General features: G+C 34.7%; 1 protein-coding gene across 2 annotated transcripts in view; it reads right to left on the reverse strand.

Moving 5' to 3' along the window:
• The window catches only part of LOC141964462 (connector enhancer of kinase suppressor of ras 2-like), a 205,228-nt gene that overhangs the window by 48,601 nt on the left and 128,840 nt on the right, over positions 1–27,787 (reverse strand). The window contains exons 7-11 of one of the 2 annotated variants that reach the window (XM_074914871.1): positions 17,436–17,582; positions 9,250–9,383; positions 8,452–8,657; positions 3,673–3,759; positions 1,974–2,227 (exon numbers count right to left, since the gene is read on the reverse strand). In XM_074914871.1, the coding sequence (XP_074770972.1) occupies positions 1,974–2,227; positions 3,673–3,759; positions 8,452–8,657; positions 9,250–9,383; positions 17,436–17,582 (828 nt within the window). Of the gene's footprint in view, positions 1–1,973; positions 2,229–3,672; positions 3,760–8,451; positions 8,658–9,249; positions 9,384–17,435; positions 17,583–27,787 lie in introns of both variants that reach the window. The other variant, XM_074914870.1, reaches the window with a different exon arrangement.

Raw genomic sequence — 27,787 nt, forward strand, 5'->3', positions numbered from 1 at the left:
AGATAATATATCTCTGGTTCTGAAACCATGATGAATACGTGGCATATAAATCTTCAAGAGAGACATAATTTTTATTTCTGAAAGAGTATCCACTTCAAGACTGTCAACTTCTGACAACTTTGGTGAGATTTGTATGTTTGCCAACATCTGCCTCCTTATACTTTCCCCTGAAGGTATGAATATTGCCTTTGCTAGACTAGAAGGGCAATAGATCCAATTAAATTTGGTGATTTCTTAACAAACTCTAAGGGGTAAATTTTGGTTTAACCGAATTAAATAACAACTTTTATCCAATTTTGCCAGGGAATTTATTTTGGCTTGGAACTTTAAACACAGGTTGTGTTGATGATTAAAAATAAATCGTGTGACAACAGGCCTGACTCTGGGAATATAACCAACAACTACCATTATTGGAAGGGTACAACTAGCATCTTACCCCGTATGACTCATTACCCTTTCTTCAGAAGTCAGGTGATTCAACAGACAATCATCACTCTTCCAAAAATTAACTAAAATCACTTGATTAATCTACCAAGTTACGAAATGTTGTTCAGCTTTTTGCAGACTTGCATAATAATTTTCTCATTTATCCCAGTAAACTAGCTACTGCTTTCCTCTCTGTATTTTAAAAGCTTTTCTTTGACTTTGTGATTCTGATAACCTCTGTAAGACTTTATGGGCAGAATAAACATCTCTTGCTGAATAATCACATGACTCAATTTATAAACTACTTGACTTTCCCTGAAGTTGGAGAAAAACACCTTCCACCTTTTCCAAAAAGAGTAACTTCAAGTGGCATAGGGAAGGGAAACTTAAATTTCCCGAAGACAGAAGAAAAGTATCTGATCTTCAGGCTATCAAATGCTAACAGCTTGCAGCAACAAAGATCAGTCACTGGCCATATTTCACCCCTGAGGTGAACCTTCTCAGATGATGCAAATAAAGTCATCTCTCAAGATTTTGCTCAGAGAGAGAAACACCAAGTAGAAGTCCCAAATGTAAAAAAGTCTAAAATAACTTGCTACAAATCCTGGTTTTCCTCTTACATCTTTCTAGGAGGAAATTAATTATGATCAGAAAATAAGTACACCTTCGAAATTTTCTGTACCGAGTGTGAGGAGGAAATAGACATTTTCTCAGTAAAATCTGCCCTGAAGATACTAAGTCTTGAGCACAAAATACTTTGAAGCTACTACTCTGTGTCGTGAGAATGGAGCAGTCTGTTTCCAAATGGTAGGACCATGAGTAAAATTTAAGGATGCCTCTATAAAAGGCAATATACACATACAAAGCATGAACAGTGGGGACTGATCTCTGAATAGGCTACTGATTATTTCAGGACATCCAAATCAGCACAGTGAAACTCTGCACTAGCCAACAGTCATGAGAATCTAGTGCTTTTTCATGGTGGCTTCAAGAACTGACTGGTCATTCAACCAATGATTTATATAATCTCCATAGTTTTTAGTCCAAAATATTTCCTCTATATTCAGTATGAACAAATTCACACTACTAGGCTGTGGCCATGGTACTGCAATTCAAACAAACAGTAATTCCATTAAGCTTGTCTGTTTTTACAAGACATAGTGATTGAACTGGAAATATAAAAGCATGTAAACTAATATATAATTAGTTATTATCAGAGTCTGAGCATAGGATGCTTATGAACCTTTGAAAAAATAGTAGGGTCAAATTAAACTAAACTGAGTGAGACTGAGTAATTAAGAGCACTGTTTTAGTTAAAGCATCAGATATCAAATTGTCCTTGCCTTGCATTTTTCCATTCTGTCTAGACTGTTCTTACATGAACACTATTGTGATACTGACATTAAGCAATTTTCTTGGACTGTAAAATACAACATCAAAACATCAAGTAGAAGGATATGCCTTTATACTGGTATCAACCCTGAAAGGAAAACGGTTTAGTGCTTTTCATGTACTTCATGTAATAAGGTTTCTTGTTATGTACTTACGTGATAAAGTGGAACTGTATTGTTTTCTGCTAGCGAAAAATTCAAGATATCTTGCTGTCCAGGCTCAAGCCTAACATTAATAGTAGATGTCAATACAGATGGACTGATAGGATAGTTTGGACTGCTTGTGTTTTTGCCCTTTTTTCTTGACCTATGACCTGTGTCCCTTTTGTTGTCTTTTTGTGTCAAAGGCTCTTCTTGGATAACCAGTATCTTGTCATCACTCAGATACCGCAGGAGTGAATTCTCAGAGTCAGTTGTTGGAGGGAAAAAAAGAAAAAAGAAACATTAGTAAGAGGAAGCAAACAGAGAACTATTTTGGTTGCATCTATATTGTCAAATTTGTTAATTCCCCACTTCATCTGAGGCCATTTCCTCTGCAAACAAACTTATTTGTACCAAGGTTCCAGTCAAGAGCAAACTAAGTAGTTGGCACAAAACCTAGGCACGGAAAAGATGGTGATGCATACCCAGGTCCTTGTATGATAGATAGTATGAAGCTAGTCCACATCATACGGCTCGTGTTACAAAGAAAATATGATTAAAGCCAAAAGATTTCAGTGAAATGTCAAAGATCATCACTTGGTGCTATTGAACTGGAGAGCCTTGTGAATGTCAAGGGAATTGTGAGGGCTTGCAGTGGGCTCAGTACCACATGTACTGACACCCGCTGCCATTGGAGGTGAAAGAGAGTATATATAGAATATCTGTAAGTTGTATCAGGCAGGGAGCATCTCTGGGACCTTTCCAGACACACGGACTGTAATTTCAAGGAATGCGATAAAGTGGAATAATGGTCTTAAGGAGATGTGCAGTATATTCGGGCACAATTTGAAAATGGGACCTGGCCAGGCAACAAGTCTGAGGAAAGGAATCTGTAACAGTGAAATACAAACTAAACATAAATCAACAGATTTGGAACAAATCAGAAAAGACTTGTGCCTTAAATGACATTTATTTTCTCTTGGAATGGAAGTTTACTGGAAAAGGTGGTTTAAAATCCTGTATTAATTTTCAAGAGTATCAATTCAATTTTGTCACATGATAAGTAGTCAAGTTGAACTCCTCTCAGCTACCCACACTGTGCCTAAAATATCTGGAAAAAATAGTATTTTTTTAAGAATCTTTAACAATTGGCATAAAAATTATCATATTTGTATATTTGAGGAATATTCTTTTGAATTATATAATTGCTTTTTAGCAGAGGAAAAACGGAAAAAGGGAGCTTTGTTATCACTCTGCTTCTTCCAAAGTTCATAATACCCACTGGCATCAATAGAAATTTGTATGATTAGGACTGAACACTGACAGTACAATTGCTGATTCTGGTTTCAAATACTCATTCATACTAATCAAAACGTGTCTCAAAGCACATTACCTTACATCTGTAACATCATTTATTGCTTTCTAGAACCGTAAAGATTAAGAACTGATTGCTATTAACATGCATCTGAATCTTACAAGTCTTTTTTTTTCCCTTGATGTTTATTTTCTTTTATACTGGAATTAGAGTCAATCCCTCCTACTAACACAAATTTTTTAATTTTCAAAAATAGAAACACAAAAACCCAGTTACTAAACAGGCTCTTTTATATTGTCTGTGGCATTCAAGAAAAATAGATCTGGTTCATCCTTCATGCTTCTTAAGCAACAAAGAAAAACAATTTTGGAGAACAGCAGAGAAAAAAAAAATACTCACCTCTGCTTCCCCTCTTGTACATGTTTTGTTCTTTTGACTCCCCTATCCAACTGTACTCAGTAGGCATAGAAACAGGCCTTAAATCCCCTGGAAACAATTCAAGATAAACCAATATAACTTTTGAAGACTAAAAATAGAAGACTCTAGAGTAAGCAATGCCTATAAATTACAGGCGTGACATAACCCGTCAGAGCAATCCTTTTTATCAGCACATATACATTATTAAAGCTGTAGCATTCAGGATCAATTAAGCATCATTTATGCAGATTTCTTCTCTTCATGATAGTGATCTGAAGGAAAATACCACTGACAGGTGAAAATACTTGTAAATGTAAAGCAGATTACAAATTTAATTTTAAACTCTGTTCTGTAAAAACTTGCTCACTCATTAGATAAGTGTTTTGGACTAAAGAGGGAAGCAGTTTTTTTGAGTAAAACTAGAAAGACTAGTAACACAGATGCAACATTACATATCTACCAGTTAAACGGTAAAACCTATCTGACCTGGATATCACATGGTGAATGATGAGGGGATCTCATTTCAAGGAACATTAATTTCAAATGCCTTAAAAAGAAAACAGGGAGTGCAGTTTGGTAAGAAAAACAACAACAAAAAAAGAAGATTCAGACGTTAGGGTTTTAATTAATACGATTTTATAGCACTGTGGCTGTCAGCTATTAATGTGCTGACATTCCCTACTATGGTATCAGTAGAACATTGATAGCAGACCATTAAAGGAGGAATACTACAAAACCAACTATAAAGCATTAGTGCTTTGGCCTTGTCAGTGTGCATTATTATCACAAAACACAGAAACACCCTCTAGATTATGGGTTAAGTTCTGTCTGACCCATAAAGCCAAATATTCCTTTTTTCCTGTATGACAGTTGACTAAATTTATTGTGTTTTCTTAGCGCCCGAGCAAGTTTTTTTTCAAGTAGTTTGCTACTGTTTTGTTTCTACAATAATTACAGAACTTAAATGTGAAAAAGAGTTTCTTTTTTCATTATCAATTTCCCCAAGATGATTAGAATGACAAAGTATTTTCTGTGGATTATTTGTATGCTAGTACAGTTTTTTATTCGTCATTCTTCCAAAATACAGCTTTTTAGCTACTAAAATGTTAGGGCGATTTAAGAACAAAGAAGTATATAAGACAAGTATGCTTCTGGATAGCAGGATTTTCTGAAAATTGAAGGGATAACATATACCCAAAGTACTGTGATTTTCCCACATTATACTTTCGCTTATACCATAAAAGATAGCATAAAAGTTAGTTTCCAATTGTATGGAAAATATAGTTTCCCTGTCTGCCTAACAGTTGAAACCACCTTTAACTACAAATGTATTATTTAACTTCTAATCTCAAATTTGGCCTTAGAAGAACAACGTTAATTAAGAAAAAACCCTCAACAAATCAAGCAAAAGGAAGAATCAGTAATATGGAAAAGAATGAGAAACAAGTAAAAATTATAAACTAAAAAATGAAAATAAGAATGCACATAACAAATGAAGATCAACATAATAAAACTTGGTAGTGTTTCTGTAAAGAGAAGAAAGGACTGAAGCCCTGACGAGATCTGTAACACAAATGCCAGATGCCACAGCACGATCGACATTTAGGAAATTTAGGACAGGAGACACATAAGCCAAAGAAAGGAACTAGTGATTTTGCATACTGCTTACGTTACTTCCAAGTTCTTTCCCAAACAAATGTAACCTATAAATTGTTTTAACATTTCAACTTAGATATTTTTCTGAGGAGTAAAGAAATTATCGTGTACAAGTAGACCAGTATAAATTGAAAGGGAAAAAAAAATATTTATTATGGTTTTTCCTCTAACACATAAACAGAAGAGATATGCACTGCCACAAGAGCTCTAAATAGCATGTTAGGGGGTAACTCTTGGTAAAAAAATAATCCACTGCACTAATGTTAAATATGAGCTTAATTTTCACAAATGGTTTGAGAAAATGGACTTATTTGCCTTCTTGGATTTTGCATGTATTATCAATACTGAGGGTCTCACCTGTCTGAGTATCCTTCCACCTACCAGCTGCTACAGAGACTGGTTTCTAATAATTGCTTTAATTATGGTAAATCCAGGGCAAGAATTTATCAAATGTGATTTGTGTGAGTCCTAGCAATAATTAAAATGTCTGCTCAGCCATGAAAGACTTCAGAAGTTTTCCTTACTTTGCTCATGGCTATCTGGTTCCAGCATCAGATATGAGTTTATTGGATCTACCATAAATCCTGTCTTTCCACTAAAAGACATATTGTCACTTTGATGGTTCAAACAAACATTTTTAAGTCAACAAGTACAAAATGTTCTACTACAGTAAAACAAAATTTGGAATTTGAAGTCAGTTAATTGACAGATTAATTTAATCTGTAGTTTAAAAAAATCTGGTTTAACATTTGGTTTTGAAACAGAGATATATTCCTCAGACTTTAAAATCAAATTCCTTCTAGATTTCCAAAGTTACAGAAAATCAGAACTGTCCATCATAAACACAAGAAAAATCATGCATATTACTGGGATCAGGCACAGAGCCCGACATTTTAAGTCATCATATGGCATGAATTTATGAAAGCAAGCCAAATACATCCATCTGTCTCCAATTTTAATCACAGTTAAGATTTATCTATCATTCTAATTTTATTATAAAATGATGTTACTTATCAGGGAGATAAAGACTGAATATTACTGGTCTTAAGATGGAACCCTACCCTTCAGTGTTACAGCTCTGTCAAGGATCATGTATGTGGCTTTTTTTTTTTACTAAAAATATCCTATATATAACAAAAGAAATTTTTTTACTAAAAATATCCTATATGTAACAAAGATCTATTAAAATTTCCCTATTCTGAAAAGGTAGCGTGTATATATACAAGGTCCTGTCCATTTTACAATTGATATTTTGCCATTTTTTACCATAAATCCAGCTGTAGTTAGCAAAATCCTTAACCAGGACAAAAGGCCTGTTTAATTGATAAGCATAAGATTGCTTTCAAACTATTAGAATGATGAAAACAGAACAACACTTGGAAAGTTGGCTGAACTATCACTGCAGTTGGACTTAGTGTGAAGTATCCTTGCAGCTGACATTTGCAGACTTGAATTCTACCCTCTCAGCTCTTGAAACAGCAGCAGAAATTCCTTAACTGTCATTCATTAGCTGGTTTTAGCCAAAAGGTAATGTGGTTAAAACCTTAACCCAGGTAAGCTATGTAAACTATGCCATAGATATCTCACACATAGTAAGAGAATCTCAGCAAACATTTATTGACAGAGGGAAATACTTATACATATTAACTATCAAAATCTGTTTTGGCACCCGGGGCCATCAGCTGCCCTCTCTTCTAACATTTAGGGTGGTAAGAACACCACAGTCTGAGGAGATCAAAAACTGCCTCGTCTCTAAGTACTGACAACTGAAACAAGCATGGGAAACTACAGTTAATAACATCCATGGTATCAAATCCTGCACCAGACTAACCAGTCCCATGGCAGACCACCAGAATCGGTGCCTGGAGTACTTAAAAGATTTTTCTTCTTTTTTCCCCAACTGTTTCCCATTTCAGGTGTTACTGGATCTTTCCCTATAACTGCCTTTGGTACTATGTCCATTGAAATGCAGCAGGTTCTTATCACCTGTGTTCTTCACAGACACATTTTTCTTTACTAATCTGAGCTTGTGAGAGGTTTTCCCTTTCCTAGATATCAAAGATTTAAAAAATTGGGATTTTTTTTAAGAAAATGAGAGAAAGGAAAAAACTCTTAGTCTCAGAATAGGTGAATGAAGTATTTATTGATGGCATCACATATATATATTTATGTATATAAAGATAGCATCTACCCATACAGAATGCTCTGATCAGAAGGAGTCATCATTTTCTCTGAGGCTCAGAAATAATGCCATTTGCAAAGTCAGATATAATTACATTTTTAAAAAGAAATCTTTTATCTTAAATCTCTTTAAACTTTACGAAAATAACTTACTGCCTTGAAAGTAAAACCACTGAAGATATATGGAGAATACATCACTGTATTTCAGGAGTTTTCTTCTAAAATTCACCAAACACCAACCAAATCAGTTTTTACAGATAAGCAAAAAAATTTTCAATCTTCAGCAATATGTACATCTTCACGCTCATGTAGAAGCACTTATATGTTGGTATAACTGTATGCTCAAATGCATTTACATACACACAAGAATTCTATTAAAATCCAGAGTTAATGATTGTTTTAATAGCATCTTGTATACTTAAGCAGCCCCCATTCCACGATTTTAAAATATATTTCCAGTATTAACAAATGCATTTGTTACTCCAATTTGATACTACTCATGTAATTATACCCATTTAATACAGCACTGAATTTTGGAGGGCCTTACATCTTATAGAGTAAGTCTTTTCAGGCCCTCCACTGAAGTTTAACAGCCCAGAACATTGCAACTAGAATAATCTCCAAGAGCTTGTAAATGAAATTGAATAAATCAAGATGCTAGCTGTCCAAATAATATGAACTAAGCATCATTCAAAATTTTAAGTATGCACTGCAGAATAAACCTATAAATAACTTCCACACTCCTGGTCATGAATGTTAGCTTGTAATTATACCAATTATTCCTTCACATAAACTTTTGTCTGCTATTCAGAGTGAACAGGTCATGGTCTAACAAAGAATGACAGATATTTGGGGGTGTTTAAGTGTTAATAGCACAATCTGTAAATTCGGTCCGTTTAAAAATGTTAAAGAAATTGAGTTTACCGTGAGTGGGTGTTTTTTCTCTTCTCCGCACTCCTGCAGCTCTGCTTCTCTCATACTCAGGGCCCACGGGGTGACCTTCACCTTCAATTAAAGTGTAGTATTTCCCACTTTCATGCTCCAGAAAATAGCTTGGAGACTCAGAGCCTTTCATTCCAGACTTTCCAAATTTGCTGATGTCATCACAAGACATTATTCCAATTTCATCCCTAAAAAAAGTAAACCAGAAAATTACGGAGAAATTAACAATTTTATGATAAAGCTAAAGCATACAACTGTCTCTCCCGAATGCTACAAATCAAAAGTTCTGTAACTGAAATGCTATATGTGAGAATTTTCATAAAAGTGATTCAATTCAATAACGTAATTGTAAACTAACGAATCATTAGGTTCCACTTTAATTGTAAGGCAAACTTAGTCAAAAGTTTTCTAGTATCTGAAAGGGAGCATAAGGAATTGGTATAACACAAGAAGTCAAGGATTTCCCTTGCACAAATGCATGCTTTAAAATAAGATACAAGTGGTCACATAAAAGTAAATAAATCTTAATGATTAAAGAGTTTTTTTAATGCTTTCTTGGTTTAGGACTAAAATCAAGTTTTGCTCAGCTTGTATCTAGCCAAGTGAAAGCTAAGGCTCTCAAAACAAGAATATGCTGCTTAATATATTTCTAGCTCTTAATTTTACTAAATATTTTGTTTCATTGTGGGGCTTTTTCTTTGTCTATTTTTTATTAAGCTAGTGAAATGAAAGTGTAAAATTTTATTTTTCAAAACCTCACATTCATTAGGATGTAAATACCTGGGGCCATAAAGTCCTGACATAGGAGACAGAATGAAAACATCCTGGAGTGCCGAGTTCTCCATTTTTGAGGATATGCCCATTGTACTTGTTGGTGTTGTAGAACTGCTTGTTGGACTGGTTGGAATTACAGGCTGTAAAAAAAAAAAAAAAAGCATGTGAAGAATAAATTAATATTTTCTGTGCTACAAGTAACAATAAAGCCAATGTGCATAAATTTAAGAATCTTCACCTCTTTTTTTGAATTACTGAAGTTTCTGCTAAAAAGATGTCTACTGAAACACTGTTTTACCGAAGAGTTCAGACTAGTTACAAAAGAAACTAATAAAAGACCAGTGAAATCAATTTAAAAGCCAACTCATGGGAAAATCTGTGACTTAGAATCAAAATATGATATTTTAACCACTGCAGAAAATCAATTATATGGGGATGAAGGACATACACTATTAAATGCCATTAATACAAAAATTAATTACAGAACTCTGGAATACTTGTACTTAATGAGATTGTTCATAACCATAATGTTGTTTTCAGCAGATTCATTGTTAACAAGGACAGGATACCTAGATTTTTTCAAGAAAACAGAATTCATAGTCATCTAATGTTTCTTATTTTTTTTACTGAATCCATAGGTGTGATGATTCTACTTTCAAATGTAGGTTCTATAATGATTAGTAATGAAATATAAGTTAACCTAAACAGTAAATGTGAGCATCGTAAATATTAAAAGTATGAGTAAAGTATGGGGGTCTTTGAGGAGATATATGTTTTAATTTTTAAATGAAGTTAACCACGTGTTTTTTTCCTCAAATGCCATAGGGAAGCTCAAGTCAACAGCTATAAGGACTACAACCAAATATTCTGTGCAGGATACAAAGATATATACACAAAGAATATTTTTCAACCGAGGAACAGTCTGTGTTTATGTTCAAGAAATAGAAAGTATTTTTATTTAGTATTATTAATTTTTTTTTAATATGAAAAATTCCCATTCAAATACAAAATTAAATAGATACAACTAATTTTCTACAGGTGGAAGGAAAACACAGTGACCTAAAGACCTAAAAATTGAATGAAAGCTACAAAGAAAAATTATAACATTTTTCTAAATACGAGGTTTTCTTTCTTCTAGAGAGAAACACTGAAATTATTTTTATGTGATTCAAAAAGAAAAAGCAATCCTAAATAGCAAAAAAAGATGTTTTTTCATGAGAATATTGGTCTGCATAGGAGCCCAAATGATGCTACTCTTCTATGCTTATTGTTAAGCCTCTTACACTCCAATCAAATGCCTTACATTTTAAAAATATTATCAATATAAATAGATAAGAAGTGACTGCCAAAGACAAGATTCATTCACTAGTTACTTTCTCATATCTTTGGAAATTAGGACCTACTGCCTTCTACACAGTATCAGCCACTACATTTAGAATACTACCATTATTTCTGTGGTTTTGGTGTGGCAGTATTAGCAAAGAGACTAAATATCAGATATTCTAGTAATCCCACAATTTACCTGCAACTGGATACAGGTTCCCAGGATTCAAAACATAAATTATCACCGTCACAGAAAGACAAGCAGAAACCCCATTTCAGAATCAGAAAAGAAATTCCCTATACCAAGTCTCTCATGAATAATTGCTTTTCAACTGTTGTATACTCAGTGGTTGTCAAGGTTCCGGGTTAGTCAGTGAAGTTGACAATGGAGAAAGATAATATGACCGTTCTATTTGCCCCCAGAGAAGGTGATAGCCATGCTATTCCTGATAGATTTTAAAAAATCTAACCTTATAGCAGTGTAATCTTTTCTGCTTTCCATACCAGAAAGTGAGAACTTTCCTTTTCACTTCTCTGTAAACTTTTATTTCATTTTACATTCTGAATACTATGTTTCCTCTTATTTTGGCTAAAAACAAGAAAAATTCCCTAATTCTTCCACTATAGGGCTTGTTTTCTAAACCAGTAATGAATTGTAGTGTGTGCTGTTCTTTCTCCAACTGATTAGACTATGTGTACCCAGTGTATACGGTTTACTCAGTACCCAGCTGAGACTGTACTAACACTGAATAAAGCACAACAATTATTTCACTGATTTTGTGTTTTATATTCCTATTTATGTCTCTCAGTCAGGTATTTGAGTTTCTTCCAACAAGACATTCAGCTTTTTCTTTACTGTAATTTCCACATTATTTGGAATTATTGCCATATTATTCAGTTGCTACATTCTTTAAAACTACAGTTGACTATTTCCAAGTAGAATACTTTACACTTGCCCCTCTTTTATTTCATTACATTTTTAGAGATATTTCCTAGTGTTCCAAACCATAATTTCCAAATTTTTAATTACCAACCCAGACTCCATTGCATTTGCAGACCCTTCTGGTTTAGCACTGCATTGCAAATTTAGTCAGCAGAACCTTCAGGTTGTCGGGAAAACATGGAACAAAGCCACACATATCACCTATCCATTGAATACTAAATGATACATCCTTTGTTAGTGAACCATTAACAGCTATTTATTAGGCAAGGTTATCCAATAATTTTCCACCCATTCAGTCTCAATTGCACCTAGTCCTTAATTCTCTCTGCCATACTTATGAGAATGTCATGAGAAAAGGTATTAATATCGAGTAAGATATACAGCTTATCTCCTACCTACCAGGCCAGTTAACTGCTCACATAAGAGCATTAAATCTGTTTAATGATTTCTTCATAATAAATTAATGTTGTTTTTACTCATCTGTTATCTTCCAAGTGCTCACAAAATGTTTGTGAATATTAAGCGTCTGACATAATTCCCTGGCTCTTGCATTTCCTTCTGAAGACAAGCATTATACTTCTGGTTTTTCTAACCTTACTGTAATTCATCCATCTTTCACAATTTTACAATAAATACATTTGAAGAATAATGATCAAAGACTGCTCCCCCCCTCCCCAAAAATACCAGCTCTTCTTCTTGCCTTTTGGACTGACATACGGTAAGAACTCACCCACTGAGTTTACAGAAATATATGCTCTCAAAGCTCACTTTCCCTATATAAGGGTTCTAAGTTTTTAAGAAAATACACTGCTTTGTGATTGCTTTCAGATAAGCTGTCTCATGCCTTCTCCCTCCCAGCTTTATTTATGTTCTCCACCTTCTCTATGAGAAATACCTGTCTTCACAGTGCTTTCCAAGAATTTGCTGGCCATCATGTCTTTGGAATAATGCTTGTTTTGATCCCTTCCTCAAAGGATGCACCCAATCCAAATAAACCATATTGGGCGATTCTGCTAGTTGCTCACAAGAAACCTTCACTCATCTGGCCTGGGAGTCTTTAATAAACTTTAATGAACTTTTTCCTCCTCTGTCATCATTCCAGCAAGTATAATTCTTCTATGAACTGGAGCTCAGAGTGAAGGTAGCAAAGATGTATACCTTCCCTCTGAGCTCCAGATACGTCTGTGATATCAGACATGGAATTTCAGTGCTTTTAGCTATCTGCAAAATAGCACAAGGATCTTCTAATAGTATTAAAACGCTAGTTTAGTAAGAGTATTTAATATAATATTTCAATATTACACCAAATAAAAAAAGATAATTTTAATAAATAGTAAATATCATCTCAACCAGGACTATAAATCAAATGATGTAGTCAGGCCTTTAAGTCTTATATCTCAATTCCAGTAAAATTACTTGAAGTGATTATGCCGACTGTGTGTGTGTACAAATGAACGTTTGATGAAGTGTGTGCAAATACATGCACAGATGAAAAAAATCCCGAGGAAAAGATATCTGTTTATAGAAGACTTCTGAAAAGTGACACTTTAGGTATCTGCTGTTGTTATTCCAAGTTTTTAATGAGAATAGCTAATTATCAGTAAAATGATCAAGCAATGCTGAAATACCAGAATAGAAATGAAAGACAAATGGTAAATTCAACACTCGTCAGAAATAAACAATTGGTTGCCAAACAGAAAAATTCAAACTGTTTCAGAAACAAAGTAGATTGCTGGGATTCTGAGTGCATTTTGCAAATACTGGGGATAATTAAATATCGTATCTAGTTTAAACGTGCTGTTCAAAACGACAAACGTGACCCCAGTGCATCCTGCAAAAAACAGCAGGAGAAGATGCAGGAACCTGCAGTCGTACAGTAACAAGAGGCTTGAACATGGACATCCCTTACCTTTTGAGGGGGTATGAAGATTAAGGATGGGGTACTGAGTCTCTGCTTTCTCCCTTGAAGGAATAAACTCAATCCCCAGAATTCCCCTGATGGGTGAATTCACAGAAAACACACAGGCGTCACTCTTCTACATGGATTGCCTGCGGTAAGGGAAAATGGGGCTTTGTAACTGCGTATCACCCTATAAATTCCTAGTGTGTGTAATTTTTGTCAGAATAGATTCATTCATGCCAGTCATACAGATGACTAATTGGACAAGCTGCTATTCAGAAAAATTAAATGTTCAATAATACAAATGCCACTCACAATAAGAAACAGAACTCTCGATATTGCTGAGTATTTCTCACATACTGGTAAATTGGTATAGCTGTGCTGTAAAGCAGCAGGTGTGTTCTCAGTGTTTTCAGGTCTTGTGGGTATTTACTTTTTTGAAACTTGAAATATATACCGGTTTTGATGTGTAAATAATAATTTTTCCCCTCAGAGCAAGAGAATACTATGAAATACATGTGAATACAACAGAAGTCAATAAAAGTGTGAGTGGTATTAAGATGCAAAGAAAATGACTGATCACCATCTCCTCTGATACAAGACTTTTAAGAGAACAGAACATGACTTATTTGCTGCATTTCCTTTGTCTGAGGTGTTAAGAGTCTTTCCTTGCCCAAGAATTTCTCACTCATAGTGAAGTAAATAGGCAGCACATAATTTCAGAGTTCATCTGAGCGATTCTATCAGGGTACAGTACCCAAACTATGAACTAGCAACTAACCAACTTGAGTGGTATACAAGAAGTGGTGTGCACCAACTTGCTATTTTCCTTTTTTCACTCTACACCCATCTGTTCTCATAATGCTATGGAATTTCTCTTTTGTACAAAGCAACACCTTTCCAAATTCATATGGTTTTCAAAATCTGAGATGAGCTACTTAGCTAGAATTATTCTGAAGGTACTTATAAAGCAGCAAAGCCTAACGTGTATTTTCTAATATGTAAGAATTATAAAATTGTTACTGTTGACAGAAGCTTTACTACTCATGTCACCTGACAGATTCTATCTCTCAAGCTAAATAGTAAAATGTTTAATGTTCTGGATCAAGTAGTTGTAACAGGAAGGATTATTCCAATTAGAAAATTTCTGCAAATTAAAAAAAAAAAATTACAATGAATGTTGTATTTTATTTGAATGAAGTTGCCGGTATGCTCACTTTTCTAAAAAACCGAGCACTGTTTGCCATTGCAGATAAAAGAACCATTTTATACTGAATGGGAAGATAATCACAGAGTTTAAAAATGAAAATAGTCTTCTAATATCACATAATGCCAACTAGAGACAAAATGAGAAAATGGTATGACTGACATGTTGCCTCACTGAAAGATAATTGTAGCAGGAAACTTTGGCATATGTTAACATTCTGCTGCTGTTAATTAAGCATCAAGGGAAACTATATACAGCAAGGAAATACAATGAGACCAAGAAATAAATTTTATAAGGATTCACAGATTCTGTATACTTAATAATTCATAAATTAACCATGTGGTATAATTTTAAACATAATTATTGTGGGAAAAAATATAAATAACACCGATAAGTACCTTGAGCAATAATGGAACACTTGATAACTTTTATTTTAAAAATTCCTGCCATGCACCAAACTGAGTTAACACTTATTATTTCTGGCCTCTGAATTTCAAGTTGGTAAATCCTGCTTCCTTTGTTCCTTCCCTAACTATGTACAGCTTTTGTTTTGTTTTTACCAACACTAAATTAGAATGGAGGAAACGCTCTGCATGTGTTATCTGTCATGGTGTGTTACATTATATGGATCCATATAGGTATCCATGTATGTAACACACCATGAAATAAAACACATCCTTATATTAAAGGTTATATCCTTTTTTTGTGACAGTCTGACATTTACTGAATTGTTTTCACTTTTGATCTACTTTAACTGAGATCTTTTTCTACAGATTGTCGCTTAACTGGTCATTCCATATCCTACGTTCATGCAGCTGGTTACTTTTGTCTGAATATAAAACCCTCTGTCTATGCTGAATGTATTCTGCTTATTTCTGAAAGTCTGTCAATAGCCTCTGACAGCCTTTGTCCTGTAAGAGCCAATTTAATCCATTAGTGGTAGAAAACTCCAGAAAAACAAATAAATAAAACAAGAAGCCTTCCTACCAATTCAACAAATTAAACTGATCTAGAGAGTCTAAAAAATGGCAAAGTCAAACGAAGGCAAGGACATTCTGCAGCCAAGAACAGGGAGAGGGAAGTGAGATCACTGCTTTCTAGTCCAGCAGCATCAAGCTGTTATGTCAGCTGTCCAGGAAACACAAGCTTTAGTATCATCTTGAAATTTAATCATGCTAGTTCCAAGTCATTAATGACAATAATAAATAATACTAGATCCAGGTGAGAACTGTAGGAAACAGGCAAAACAAAACCTGTGTCCTAAAATGTATCCAGGTCCTAATACTTGAGCTTGCCTCTGTGGCATGAATACTAACGACGACCTAAAAATGCTAAAGACGACCTAAAGTTGGTTTTCAATGTCTTTTTCTTTTCTAAAGTGATTTATGTTTTTACTTAAATCCCTCACAACACTATTCTCTAACAGAAGAAACATATCCTATGAGGATGACACTTAAAGCACTCACTGTTTGAGCCTCGGGGGCTCTCGCGTTCTGGGTCATCAGGAGAGGACACATCACAAAAATAGAAACAGTTGATAATTCCACAAAAATATCTTGGTGCACTTTCACTTATCTGGCTACCATGACAAATGTTGGCATGTTTTGTGGAAAATACCGTGCCACGTATACAGTACATATTGTTTTCACACTGAAAAAACTTCCAGAACTAGTGCTGCTCAGAAATTATCATTCTTGAATGTACTAATATAAAGAGAGGATTTCTATAGAAGCCCTGTTGCAAATGCATTTCCATTTTGCTGCCCCTGGAGGCTTCAGATGAGGTTCACAAGTAGATACATAAACGTCTTGCTAGCGCAAAGAATGTTTCCTATTCCTGCACCCTTATGGCAGAAAAATCTGAAGAGTTCTGAATCTCCTCTGGGTGTCATAATGCCCCTTTCCTCTCCCCCAGAGGTAAACCCGAGTGTCAGTGCTCCTGAGCTGCAAGAATTACAGAAACTCCTTCAGTGAAGCAGCTGTGTAGGATTTAGGGACTGAAAGACTCAGAAAGTCCCAGGCAGGAAGGAAATTTGCCTGGATAGGCTTGAAGGGTTTGCTTTGTTTTGTTAACTTAGAAATTATTCAGAAACAAATTGATGTATCATGTGGTCCAAACAAAACAACGCTGTGAGGCTTGCACATTATGAAAATTATTAGAGGATATTTTAGATTATTAAAGATAAACATGCATAGTTACTAATTTACTCAAAAAACTTTCCTTTAATAATGACATTTTACATTCAGTATTTTTACAGAATCAGTTTCTCCTACATATGTTGATGCTGTAGGAAGAACCAGCTGTGATGTTCACAAATTATTTTTCTGATATCAACAGGTTTTCAAGGAGTAAATATGCAGAAAATATCAAAGGTTCTATTAACATTGCTACCAAAAACTCAAACTTGATGAGAGATGTGGAACAGAAGCAGACTTGTGAAATTTAAAAGGTCTGACACGCTTGATTACAAACAAGTAGTTCTGACAGACTGTGAAATAAGGAAACACGGAGGCAGTGTTGCCTCTGCCAGTCAGAACAAGCTACTGAACCTTGGGCTGCCTTGTTCTTCAGTAACACCAGCTGTAAGTGTTCTTTACTTTTAGGAGTTCCTGTGGCTCCCAACTTCACCAGAAAGATGGAGGAAAACAATCTCATTGACACACCCGGTATTGCCACACATACTTATGGCAGCACCTTATTTCAGAGGAATTTGGGACTTTTTAGAGGCTCCTGTGTCTTTCACTGCAAAGAGAAATTCTAGTGTTTTCTCTTGAAGTAAAGGATTTACCAAAGCACCAGCACTGCAACAGTGTCCTTACCTGAAGTGCAAGAGGCTTCCACCTCACATTCTTCAGAAGGGCAGGAGCAGAAACCAGGGTATTCTGCGGACGTTTTTTCAAGGTTAAAATCACTCCGTTTGGGTCTTCCCGCAATGCATTTACTAGGTTCTTTAACTGCCAGCCAACCTAAGGAAAAATTCCATAATTGAATTTTTAAAGCTTTCAGTTTAACTTTAGATGTGAAGGAAGTCTTCCATTAATCGAAAAGGTCTATGACAGCCTACTCTTTGCAAACATAAGCAGTTTTTATAAACTCTGATTACTTTTATTGGACTGAAGTGATGCTGCTGAAGCTGGATTTTTATTTAGCTGTTTCTCAACAAAATAAGTTGAACACTGTTTCCCTTTTAATAATTTTAAGATCACTGTGCATTTTAAATCAAATGATGAGGACTAGAAGTCATGAAATAATTTCAGTCTGGATCCTGAAACAGGCACTGCTGAGGAGGAAGGTGGACTATGCTGTAGCAACATACATAACCTACATGTAACAGCTTTAAGATCCTAACTGAAGATAAACAATTATTTACTTGATTTATCTATACAGCCGCTGGATAGAGCTGAGTAATTCAAGTTATTACAAACTGTAAACACAGCCATAAAAAAAAAAGTCACTAGGAATGAAAAGATTTCATATGTGCAGCTCACAAAAAGCTACTTAGAGACATTTCTTAATCTTCTTGATTATTGAAATATGAATTTAGCCTGAACTGTTTATACATGAAAACAGAAAATGTATTTTTATGGGACTTTTTTTTTTAAAAATTAATGCTTACACTATCTATTATCCTGAATGGCTGAAGAGGTTTTAAAACTGAATAATAATATAAATGACAGTATATAAAGATGTTTATGATAAAAGTAGTTTCTTGCACATTTAAGTGCTGCTGAATTTCTACCCATATTTCCACCCACAGGCACATGAGAAAAAAAAAATAAATAAAAAAGGGCATCAAAAATGTCAGATGTAAATTCAGAAATGAAAGTGAAATTCATAAAAATTCACATATTTCTAAACCTCAACCAATTTTTCTCCCAAGTTACACCACTGAAATCAGTGGAATTGTACGAGTATAAATAGAGAATAAATTTGGCTCCATTCAGCAGTCCTTCTGCCCTTCCTATGTGCAACTGATGTATTATCTTGTTCACTATGAATAAAAGAAGAAATTCCTACCACTTAGCACTTCACAGTGAATTACCATTAAAGTTGCTTTGCCCTATTTCCTGAGTAACGTTATTATTAAAGAAGTTTCTTTAACATTACAGTCTCAAAAAATGTATCCTCTGTAACTCAAATTAGTACTGATAGACAGGAAAGTATCACAATGCTTCTAGGATTTGCTAAGATTCACTTCTAAAGCTTGTATTTTTTTGTCAAGATGTACTTGTGACCCGATCTGGATAACCAGACTCACACCACAAATTTTGACATTTGTTTCTCTTCCACTAGTGTCAGAAAAACTAAGCAGATGCTTAGTTACTCACACCTAACCTTAGCCCCGGGTCTCAAGGGTTAAGCTACTGCCTCCATTTAGTCTCATCTTGTTATTTTCAGGAAGTATACCAAGGATCTTGCTGAAGTCACTCAAATGACAAGAACATGCCTACCTAGAAAGGAAATACTGGAAAGAGTGTCACTTGTAGGTGACAGGTGACTGGTTCCCATCCAGCTCTGGGAAGCAGCAAGGCACACGCAGGTAGTTATAGGGAGGGCTGTGGAGGATTTTCCTAGCCTTACTTCATTCTTCTCCTAGTCACACATGAGTTCTAGATTTGCCACTCAAGGAAAGTTTATAGGTGCAGGGTAGACTTATCCTTTTAAATATTGCATCCTTACTTAAGTACTACCTAAGTGAGTCAGATTTTAATTTGAATACTGATTGTTAGTTCCTACCCCCAGTTCTGCTAAACAAAGCAGTACGGATCCAATCCTGTACAGAATATTTTTTTGCAAAAGATGATTTCTTTCACAGAAAGGCTGAGCCCCCAGCACCTCTAAAAGTGCCTGTATTAAACTATTCCCTTCATTTTCTGTTCCAAACATGGAAGATTTTTACAGTAGTAATAAATGACCATAGTAAAGATCTGTCATAAATGGTGTAACTACCACAAGTCTTAAGCCCTCGTGTCAAGCAGATCTGTCCTGAAAAGGAATTAGAATGCTGTGTCCGTACAGCAGTTCTCCCAACACAACCTTACTGAGGCCAAACTGCAGCAGCCTTAAACGTGAACATTTAAGAATGAAAAGCTCAGGGAATACAAGAGCAGGAACTGTACAAGTATGTGCGAGCATTAAGTGCTGTTGTATTTGCTATGCTTTTTTACTACATTTGACCTGTCAGAGTTCATTATAACATTTTAATCATAATTGCCGTTCTGACTAAAGTGTGTGTTCCCACTGCTATTAAAAAACAAGAATTAAAAAATAAAAATTTAGGTGCTCAAAATCAGAGCAGTCTACGTATATCACCACATTATATCAGGTATAGTTTACTTCCTTTTAGAGGACGATAATATCTGATTACACATGACGGTGGAGGGAAAATAATAAAGGCAACCTTGAAGAGATTTTAATTAAAATCCTCTTAGAAAGGCTGAAGAGAAGTTAGGATATAAACTGTAAGATTCTAGCCTGTCTCCACAGTGGGCCAAAGCCAGAATCCCAAGTGTGAACATTTGGCTTGGAAAGCACTGCAACATGTGTTGTAAACCTAAAAAAGGATTTTAATAGCTTTTTAAAGTTCTATTCTATTTTTAATGTTGCTGCTCTATTGAAAACTTTCTAAAAATGCACCGGCCACAGGAAAGCAGAAAATGGTAGCAATTATAAACAGGCCACAGCCAAACAAATGCAAATATGTCAGCTTGCATTCCAAACAAGCTCTTCTAGTTTGTGCTTTGTTTATAAAATGACAGAGTCTATATATTTTTTTTACTCAATTATAGAATTAAAAATGAACTATTTTTTAATTTTTATAGATTGGTGTAATTTTCAGAATACTGAAATCTTTAGAGTTCCACGAGCTCCTTTTAGAAAAGTATGATAAATAATTAAGTTAGTGATAAATTATTCCAAGGAGAACTTTAATGACAAAACCATTAAATACCAAGATCTATTAGAGAACAGTCTGCAGTCATTACTACTAGGCGATGATAAAATGCTCTTAGGAATTTGGACACATTATTAGAAATTGTGTTACTAAAAATATCTTTGAAAAAATAGAAGTCATTACAGTGGATTTAAAAAATCTTAGTTGAAAACCAGTCCTTGAGACAGATTTTGACATTTATTCTTAAAGAATCAGTCTTTAATAGCAATTACTAGCTTCTAGCTATGGTAAGATGTATCCAGCAAGCAAAAGGTATTTTGCTCTTTTAACATTTTTAGCATATACATTCAGTTAATCAGATTATACGATATGGGTTATAATATTTTACCCAGTAATGAAAGTTAACATTAAAATTAGGCTCATGAAGGTAAAAAAAGACTAAAGACTTAAATTTAGATGCTGAATAGGGAAGAAACCTAGAAGAATGCAAAACAACTCACTGAAAACAGCAAGAGGCAGGCAGAAGTTTAAGATTTTGGTGGTTTACACTTAGGATTGCTCTAAACAATAATTTTTATTGGTTTGTATACTCTCAGTGTGGAAAGAAGGGCTCCAGGGAAAAAATTCTGTACTACTGTCTATGTTAAAGGATTTGTTAGTTTTCTCATAGAAAGTGCAAGCCTGATAATTAGTGGAAACTGCAAAATATAACAACTTTAAAAATAACAGTTCCAAAAATATTAATCTCTATAATATGAAATTGCTTTACCATAAAAGTATAATGATAAAAATATCCACAGTGCTGTAGTGATTTTGTATACCTAAACCCAATAATGTTGTAGCTGGGACTGCATAACTAATTTGTTCAGAAAAACATAACTCACTTCCATTAACTAACAGTAAACTAGTGTGTTTCCGAGTTCTTTAGAGCCTCCCTATATGGATTTTTTTCCTTCTCGTTTAGAAGATCTAGATTGGTTTGAATGGGATTTGGAATGCATATTAGCAGCAATAGGGAATTTGGCATTTGGCATACATAAATCCAAACTGTTCATGCTGGACAAGCACCTTTTCTCATTTTTTAAAATAAAGGCTACCGAGCCAGTGATAACCCACTGATTATCTGTATGAAAAACAAGCTTAATACAAAAAATCCTTAATGTTACAGACACACAGTCAGAAAGACTGAAGAAAACACAAACCGGTGCATTTGTGGATAACTGCACAGGCATTAAGTGCATGATATATTCGTCTATTAAAGGGAACTGAAAAACAGCTCAACTGTTGAACATGATGGTGCTTATCAAAGGATTCCAGTAGTCAAAACCACCACAACAGTTATTCACCTCCATGCCAATTTTCTTCAAAACACATGATACGTATTTGTTATGGTACAAATTTAGAAGACACAGCTCAGTGGAAGTAGGAGTGTCTAGTGGGTAGAATACTTATATTTCTTTCTCTGCTTTCCCTGAAAATTCTGGGGCTAAAGCAGAAGCGTGGTTCCTCAGTTCCTTCACTGCCTTATCAAACCCTAAATATCTATCAGGACTCTGAAATATTAAAAAGTTCTAAGAAATGCAAAAATATAGAGTGCACCTCACAGAAGGAAGGGAGGTTACACCTTAATTTGTTTGTGATACTTGTGCATATTTTACCTTAATATTACCTAGGATGGAGAGACACAGCGCATTAACTAAACAAGAATTTAAGAACTACATTGTTAGGCGTTTGATCTGAAAATCAACTGTACGCAATATTTTTGAAATATTTAGAACATACTATATTGCACACCACCTGAAAACAAGTAATTCTGCTTTGACTGCAGTAACCCTTACATGAACCAGGACAGATGTTTCCCCTCAAGGCTCTTCAAATACATAAGCAAAGCCATCTGGATACTTATTTGAACCTCAAGAGTATGACCTCTTTTCATATTTGCATAAAAAAAAAAAAAAAAGAGGCTTGTGTAAATTCAACTTTTTGTTAAGGAAACAGACTATCTTCCTTTCGTATTTTAAGTCTATAATTCACTTTGCCTCGTTAGGGAATTAATCAAGAGAATTGGTTTGATTAACACTGAAATCAGAAAATATTATTAGACAAAAATGTGCTGGAAGATCATAAGACTACTTTCTGTCACTGCATGGGAAGCTTATCATTAACACCTGTAGCTGATTCACTCTTCTTATTAATATCTTAACTGTTACTAATAATTGATGATGGAAAAACAAATGTTCTCCCATTATCGTACATAGTTATTAACTGATGGAAAAATACAGCAAGATTCCAAGAAGATGTAAGATCTGCTACTGGAAGACATGCGTTACTAAGTCTTTTAGAAAGGCAGAATCCTGAGAATAAGTAACATGTGGCAATTTGTTTGGAAACAGAATGATATCTTTTGGGGGAAGAAGTTGTAATTCTCATGACATCTTTTGTCTTTCCTTTTCCTAGTTGTATTTCACAACACACAGTGTGCTGAAACACAGATGGTGTGACCTGACACTACATTTACAGATTTACCTCCATCTAAAATGAGCTCTCATTAAGACTCAAATTTACAATTCAATAAAATACTCCTAGGATATTAATTCAATAAATATCTTAACACCAATAAATTAGTGCTGAAATGATCTCATTGTGCCAGGGGTCCTGACACACTTAAAGCATGTAATTTGACAATGAACGGTGCAAAAGGCTATTAGGCTGCTGATCAAGTATTTAGAATCACAGAAGAGGTTGTGTTGGAAGGGACCTCTGAAGGTCATTTAGTCCAGCCCCACTGCAAAGAGCAAGTTGCTCAGAGCCCCGTCCAACCTGACCGTGAATGTCCCCAGGGATGGGGCATCACCACCTCTCTGGGCAACCCATTCCAGTGTTTTACCACCCACGTCACAAAAAATTCTTCCTTATATCTAGCCTAAATCAACCTTCTTTTAGTTTAAAGCCATTACCCCTTGTCCTATTGCAACAGGCCCTACTAAAAAGGTCTGTTCCCATCTTTCTTATAAGCCTCCTTTAAGTACTGAAAGCAAAGCATCCATTATTCCAAAGAATAACCTTATCAAGTATGGATATGTAACTAGATTAGTTAAAAACAACAGGTATTTAGAGATAATCTGACAAACATGTTACACCACAAAGCAAAGATGTTAAATCTGAAAGAGTCCTTCTAGGTTACTACATCCATTTCTTTACTCTTCTACATAGCTGCAGGCTACTATAATGTGATAATTTTCATCAGTTCCTCAAACACCATCCTAGACAGACCTCTGGAATTCTACCAGATTTACTTACAGATGTTTGTATGGATGCTTGCTCTTACACAACATCGTTTTGTACCTCAGAGTTCTTTCTCTTTAGCCTCTGTCTGTTAAGGAAGAGGAATTCTGTCTCACATCTACCTGGCTGGGTTAACTAAATTGAAATCCTTAAAAAAAAAATTCTCTTCATATGAGACAGATGATACATTTTCTTTTTTAGTCATTATATTTTTTTAATGTTCATATGTAACTTCACACCTTTAATGACGGTAAATGACCTGAAACATCACACAGTATTTCAGACAAGATATTACCAATGTCAAGACAATGGCATTAAAACTATATTTCTCCTGGAAGCCTGTTCCTGATTAATTCCAAGTTCATCTTTGCCATTTTCAGTCACATCACTTCTATGGCGCTCAGTTGATTTGGGATTAATTACTACATTCTGACTTCTGGAGTCTTGCCAGTTGCTCCTGAGTAACATCTAGCTTTCAACAGGAATTATTACTAAAAGCATTATTATTGCTCTCTGTCCCATCAAATGACCTTCAAATACTAATCCTCAAAAAAAAAAAAAGTTTTCATTTTTCTGAAAAGTCTGTTTTTCCTAGTTTATCAAACACATTTCTCTACAGAAGTAGATCAAATATTTTACAGGTGGTCAGGCAACGAGATCAATACTTATTTGAATCTGCAATATTTCTGTGGTCTGAAAAATTACCAAACGTAGAATGTTAACACAATTTAATACCCATAAATTTATGATGCATTTCACCTAACTTGCCACTCTCCTTCATGTCTTTAGTTAGCCTTTCCTCTCTAAGTCACCTACAAAATCTTGTGAAGTATTGACTAGTAAAAGTTTTGCTTCTTACATTTCCCCAGCATACAGAGTTACCCTAAAGCAGACAATTAAAAATCCTTGGTTAAGGACTTGCAATTGAAAGTTTAAGTCTCTTCAGTGAACAGACACGTAGATGATTTGGCATTAAATAATCCAACTTTGCTTCCATCCTGAATATGTATATACCTTAATATTTGTTATGGGTTTTTTGTTCTATGTTATATACTATCCTTTTGATGGAAGATTGAAAGAAAAAAGCGTTTCTTGGCCAGTGACTATTGTAGCTTTAATTTTAGCCTATTTTCACTGCATGACAGTCCCATTTCTGTGACTAAAGAATCATGTCTCATATATAAGACAGCTTGAAATAAATGACAATATGAAATTTACTATTTCAGCTAAGCAGCAGAAAATATACTACCCATAGAACCTAAGGTGTAATTATCAATTTTGCAACTAAATGTGCAGTGGCATATTCAGCACTTCTGTATAATTTTATAAGAGAGGAAGTAAAAATCTAAAAGGCACTGGCAGAACTAGTGCCTGTTGTTACTGTAGGGAAAAATAAAGAGTTAGTGTGGTAGTACTTTAAAATATATAATTTATTCTTAAAGTTTCTTATGCTGTTTTATCTAATAAGCAAGAAGGACAAACAGAAAAGCAAATAAGGAAATTGGATAATGATTAAATGATCTTAACAGCTAGTGGTGAATCACCTGATTTAATTAATTTCTAGCTTAAAGTACTATTATTCTTTCTTTGATCTTTATAATTGTATTGCAGAGTGCTCCTTAGTTAGACCAGATTCCACATAGGAAGTCTTTTATTTCTAACTCTTTCAATTGTTGCATTATATAATTTGTAAGCTGCTTTCCTTTGATACTTTCTGAACCTTTTTTTTTTTTTTTAAACTCTCAAGTACATTGAAAAGTTATGTGAAAAGTAAAGTGCAATAAATGGTATGTTTTGTTAATACATTTGTTAATATAACTGGTTTTAGGGGGGAAATGTATTAATATAGCCACCTCCTGGCTATCTGATATTTCTTAGTTAATACAGATAATGCTTTATAGAAAATAAGTGTATTAATTGTAGGTATTAAGAATAATTTTGAAAACATACAGCCAAAATATTCTAGTCGCATCAGTCCCAAAATGCTTACCTCCACACATCCAGCAATTCAGTGGGACTGGCACTGACAGCATACTTAGTCCTCTGCTATTGCGATACGACCCCAGAGAAGTGCCTCCAGGATTAGAAATGCCGTTATCTGTGCTGACTTCACTCAAATGCACGGACAGTACAACTATTTCTGAGTCTACATCTTCTTAAACCTGTTCAAAAACTTACTCCTCTCACAGTTTCAAAACAGATAGTAACTCTTCTCTTTAAATAGACTTCCTGATGGAACGAGTCAAACTTAAATTGAAATAACAGTGGGGTTTACTTAAGGAAAAAATAAGTGTCCTCTTAGTTTCATTTTTGCCTGTGTATGAATGAAAAACCAACACAAGCCTTTTAAAAAGAGTAAAGAGCTAGTTGGTAATAGCTACATTAATGGAGTCTCATTTGTACTCTTTTAGCACAGGAGTACTGCCCTACCCATGAATGAATGCTTTCACCAGACAGCTCTGCAACTCAGTGTTAAATATGCAAAATATTACAGTTGGGAATTTAAAGAGGTTGCTGAGGAGGGTCATGCGTTAGGATGACAAACTGGAAGTGCTCAAATTATCAAACTTACCAAAAAAAAGAAGTGAAAAGGTAATCTGATTGCATCCTAAAAATACCTAAATGAGAAACCTGCTTTCCAGTCTGATGGATAAAAATACATCAAGATCAAAGGACTAGAAGCTTGTGCCAGACAAATGTAGACTACAAATAAATTGACTTTTTTTTTTTTTCCAGCAATGAGAATAATTAACTACCGGAAGAATTTATTGCAGGTTGTGGGAACATCAATGAAAGTTTTAAAACTCAAATGATCTTATTAAATGAGTGACTATGAATTTATCTAGAAAATACTTTGGCCTAGTTCAGATTAAATGATGCCAGTAGTCACTTACAGGACTGGAATTTATTAAAAGAGATCCGTACTTCCTCTAATCAGGAGAGTATTTTCACTAGTGGCAATAAAAAATTCCTCTATCTAATCATCTTTGGAACAGGTTCTTTCAAAAGACATTGTGTTGAACTGGATTTATATTTGATAAACTACCACAAGAAACTTTGATCTTAAGAAAATGTCTTTGTTAAGACAACAAAGATAAAATCTGTTGGATGCAGAATCTCTGAAGAATACAAGTATCTGAGGAAAGTATATTTCTGCATTTTTACACTGTATAACAACATACTTTTTATGAAAGCATGGAGACTCCCTTACCAATGAACAGGTAAAAGTAGGAGTAAGAAATAACATGAACACCTATAATTTTATTACCTAGGTTTTTAATGCTTTCATAGAGTCTCTACGGAAAAGTAACTGTAGACTGCAGATTTCACTGGATACATATATTGTAAATACTATTTTAACTATCTATCTTGAAAATTCTGTAGCAACCCAGGAAGTATTTAGGATACTAAACGCAATAATTTGCCTCTCCACAGAGCAGTGCTAAATGCTTCATATGGACTGAACAGAATGATACATTAGAGAAATAAAGAAACACTCCAGTACTTTCAGCTCCAGAACAAGGTAAAGTGAAAAAGCAAACCATCATAACTGGTTATAAATCACTGCAAACTTCTGCTGCAATTTCATTTCAGAAGGAATGAAGATGTGACATTTAACTTAAAGTGAATAAAATATTGAATGGAAGCAAGCAAGCAAGCAAACATTTAATCTCCAGTCCAGAAATCAAACTAAAGTTAGAAATGGCACTACCAACTACCAGGCAAGAAAAACAGCTGGAGAACATTGTGAGAGAAGTACAAAGCAGCTGAACAAGCATGCTTTGGGTAGGTATAATTTCAAACTGCTTTATATTTTTCTCTTTTACAGCTTTACATCTACTAGCACTTGCTTTTGCTAAATTGTGGGGTCAAAGGCTGGTATATGAGGAAGGGTTGGGTTTGTGTGCAGGGTGAGCAGAACTGTTTACAGCTCTGAAAAACCTGTAAGACCACCAGAGATACACAAGCTTTTCTTTTGTAAGGTTACTCAGC

The sequence above is a fragment of the Athene noctua genome, chromosome 11, assembly GCF_965140245.1.
Source record: "Athene noctua chromosome 11, bAthNoc1.hap1.1, whole genome shotgun sequence".
Classification (NCBI taxonomy): domain Eukaryota; kingdom Metazoa; phylum Chordata; class Aves; order Strigiformes; family Strigidae; genus Athene; species Athene noctua.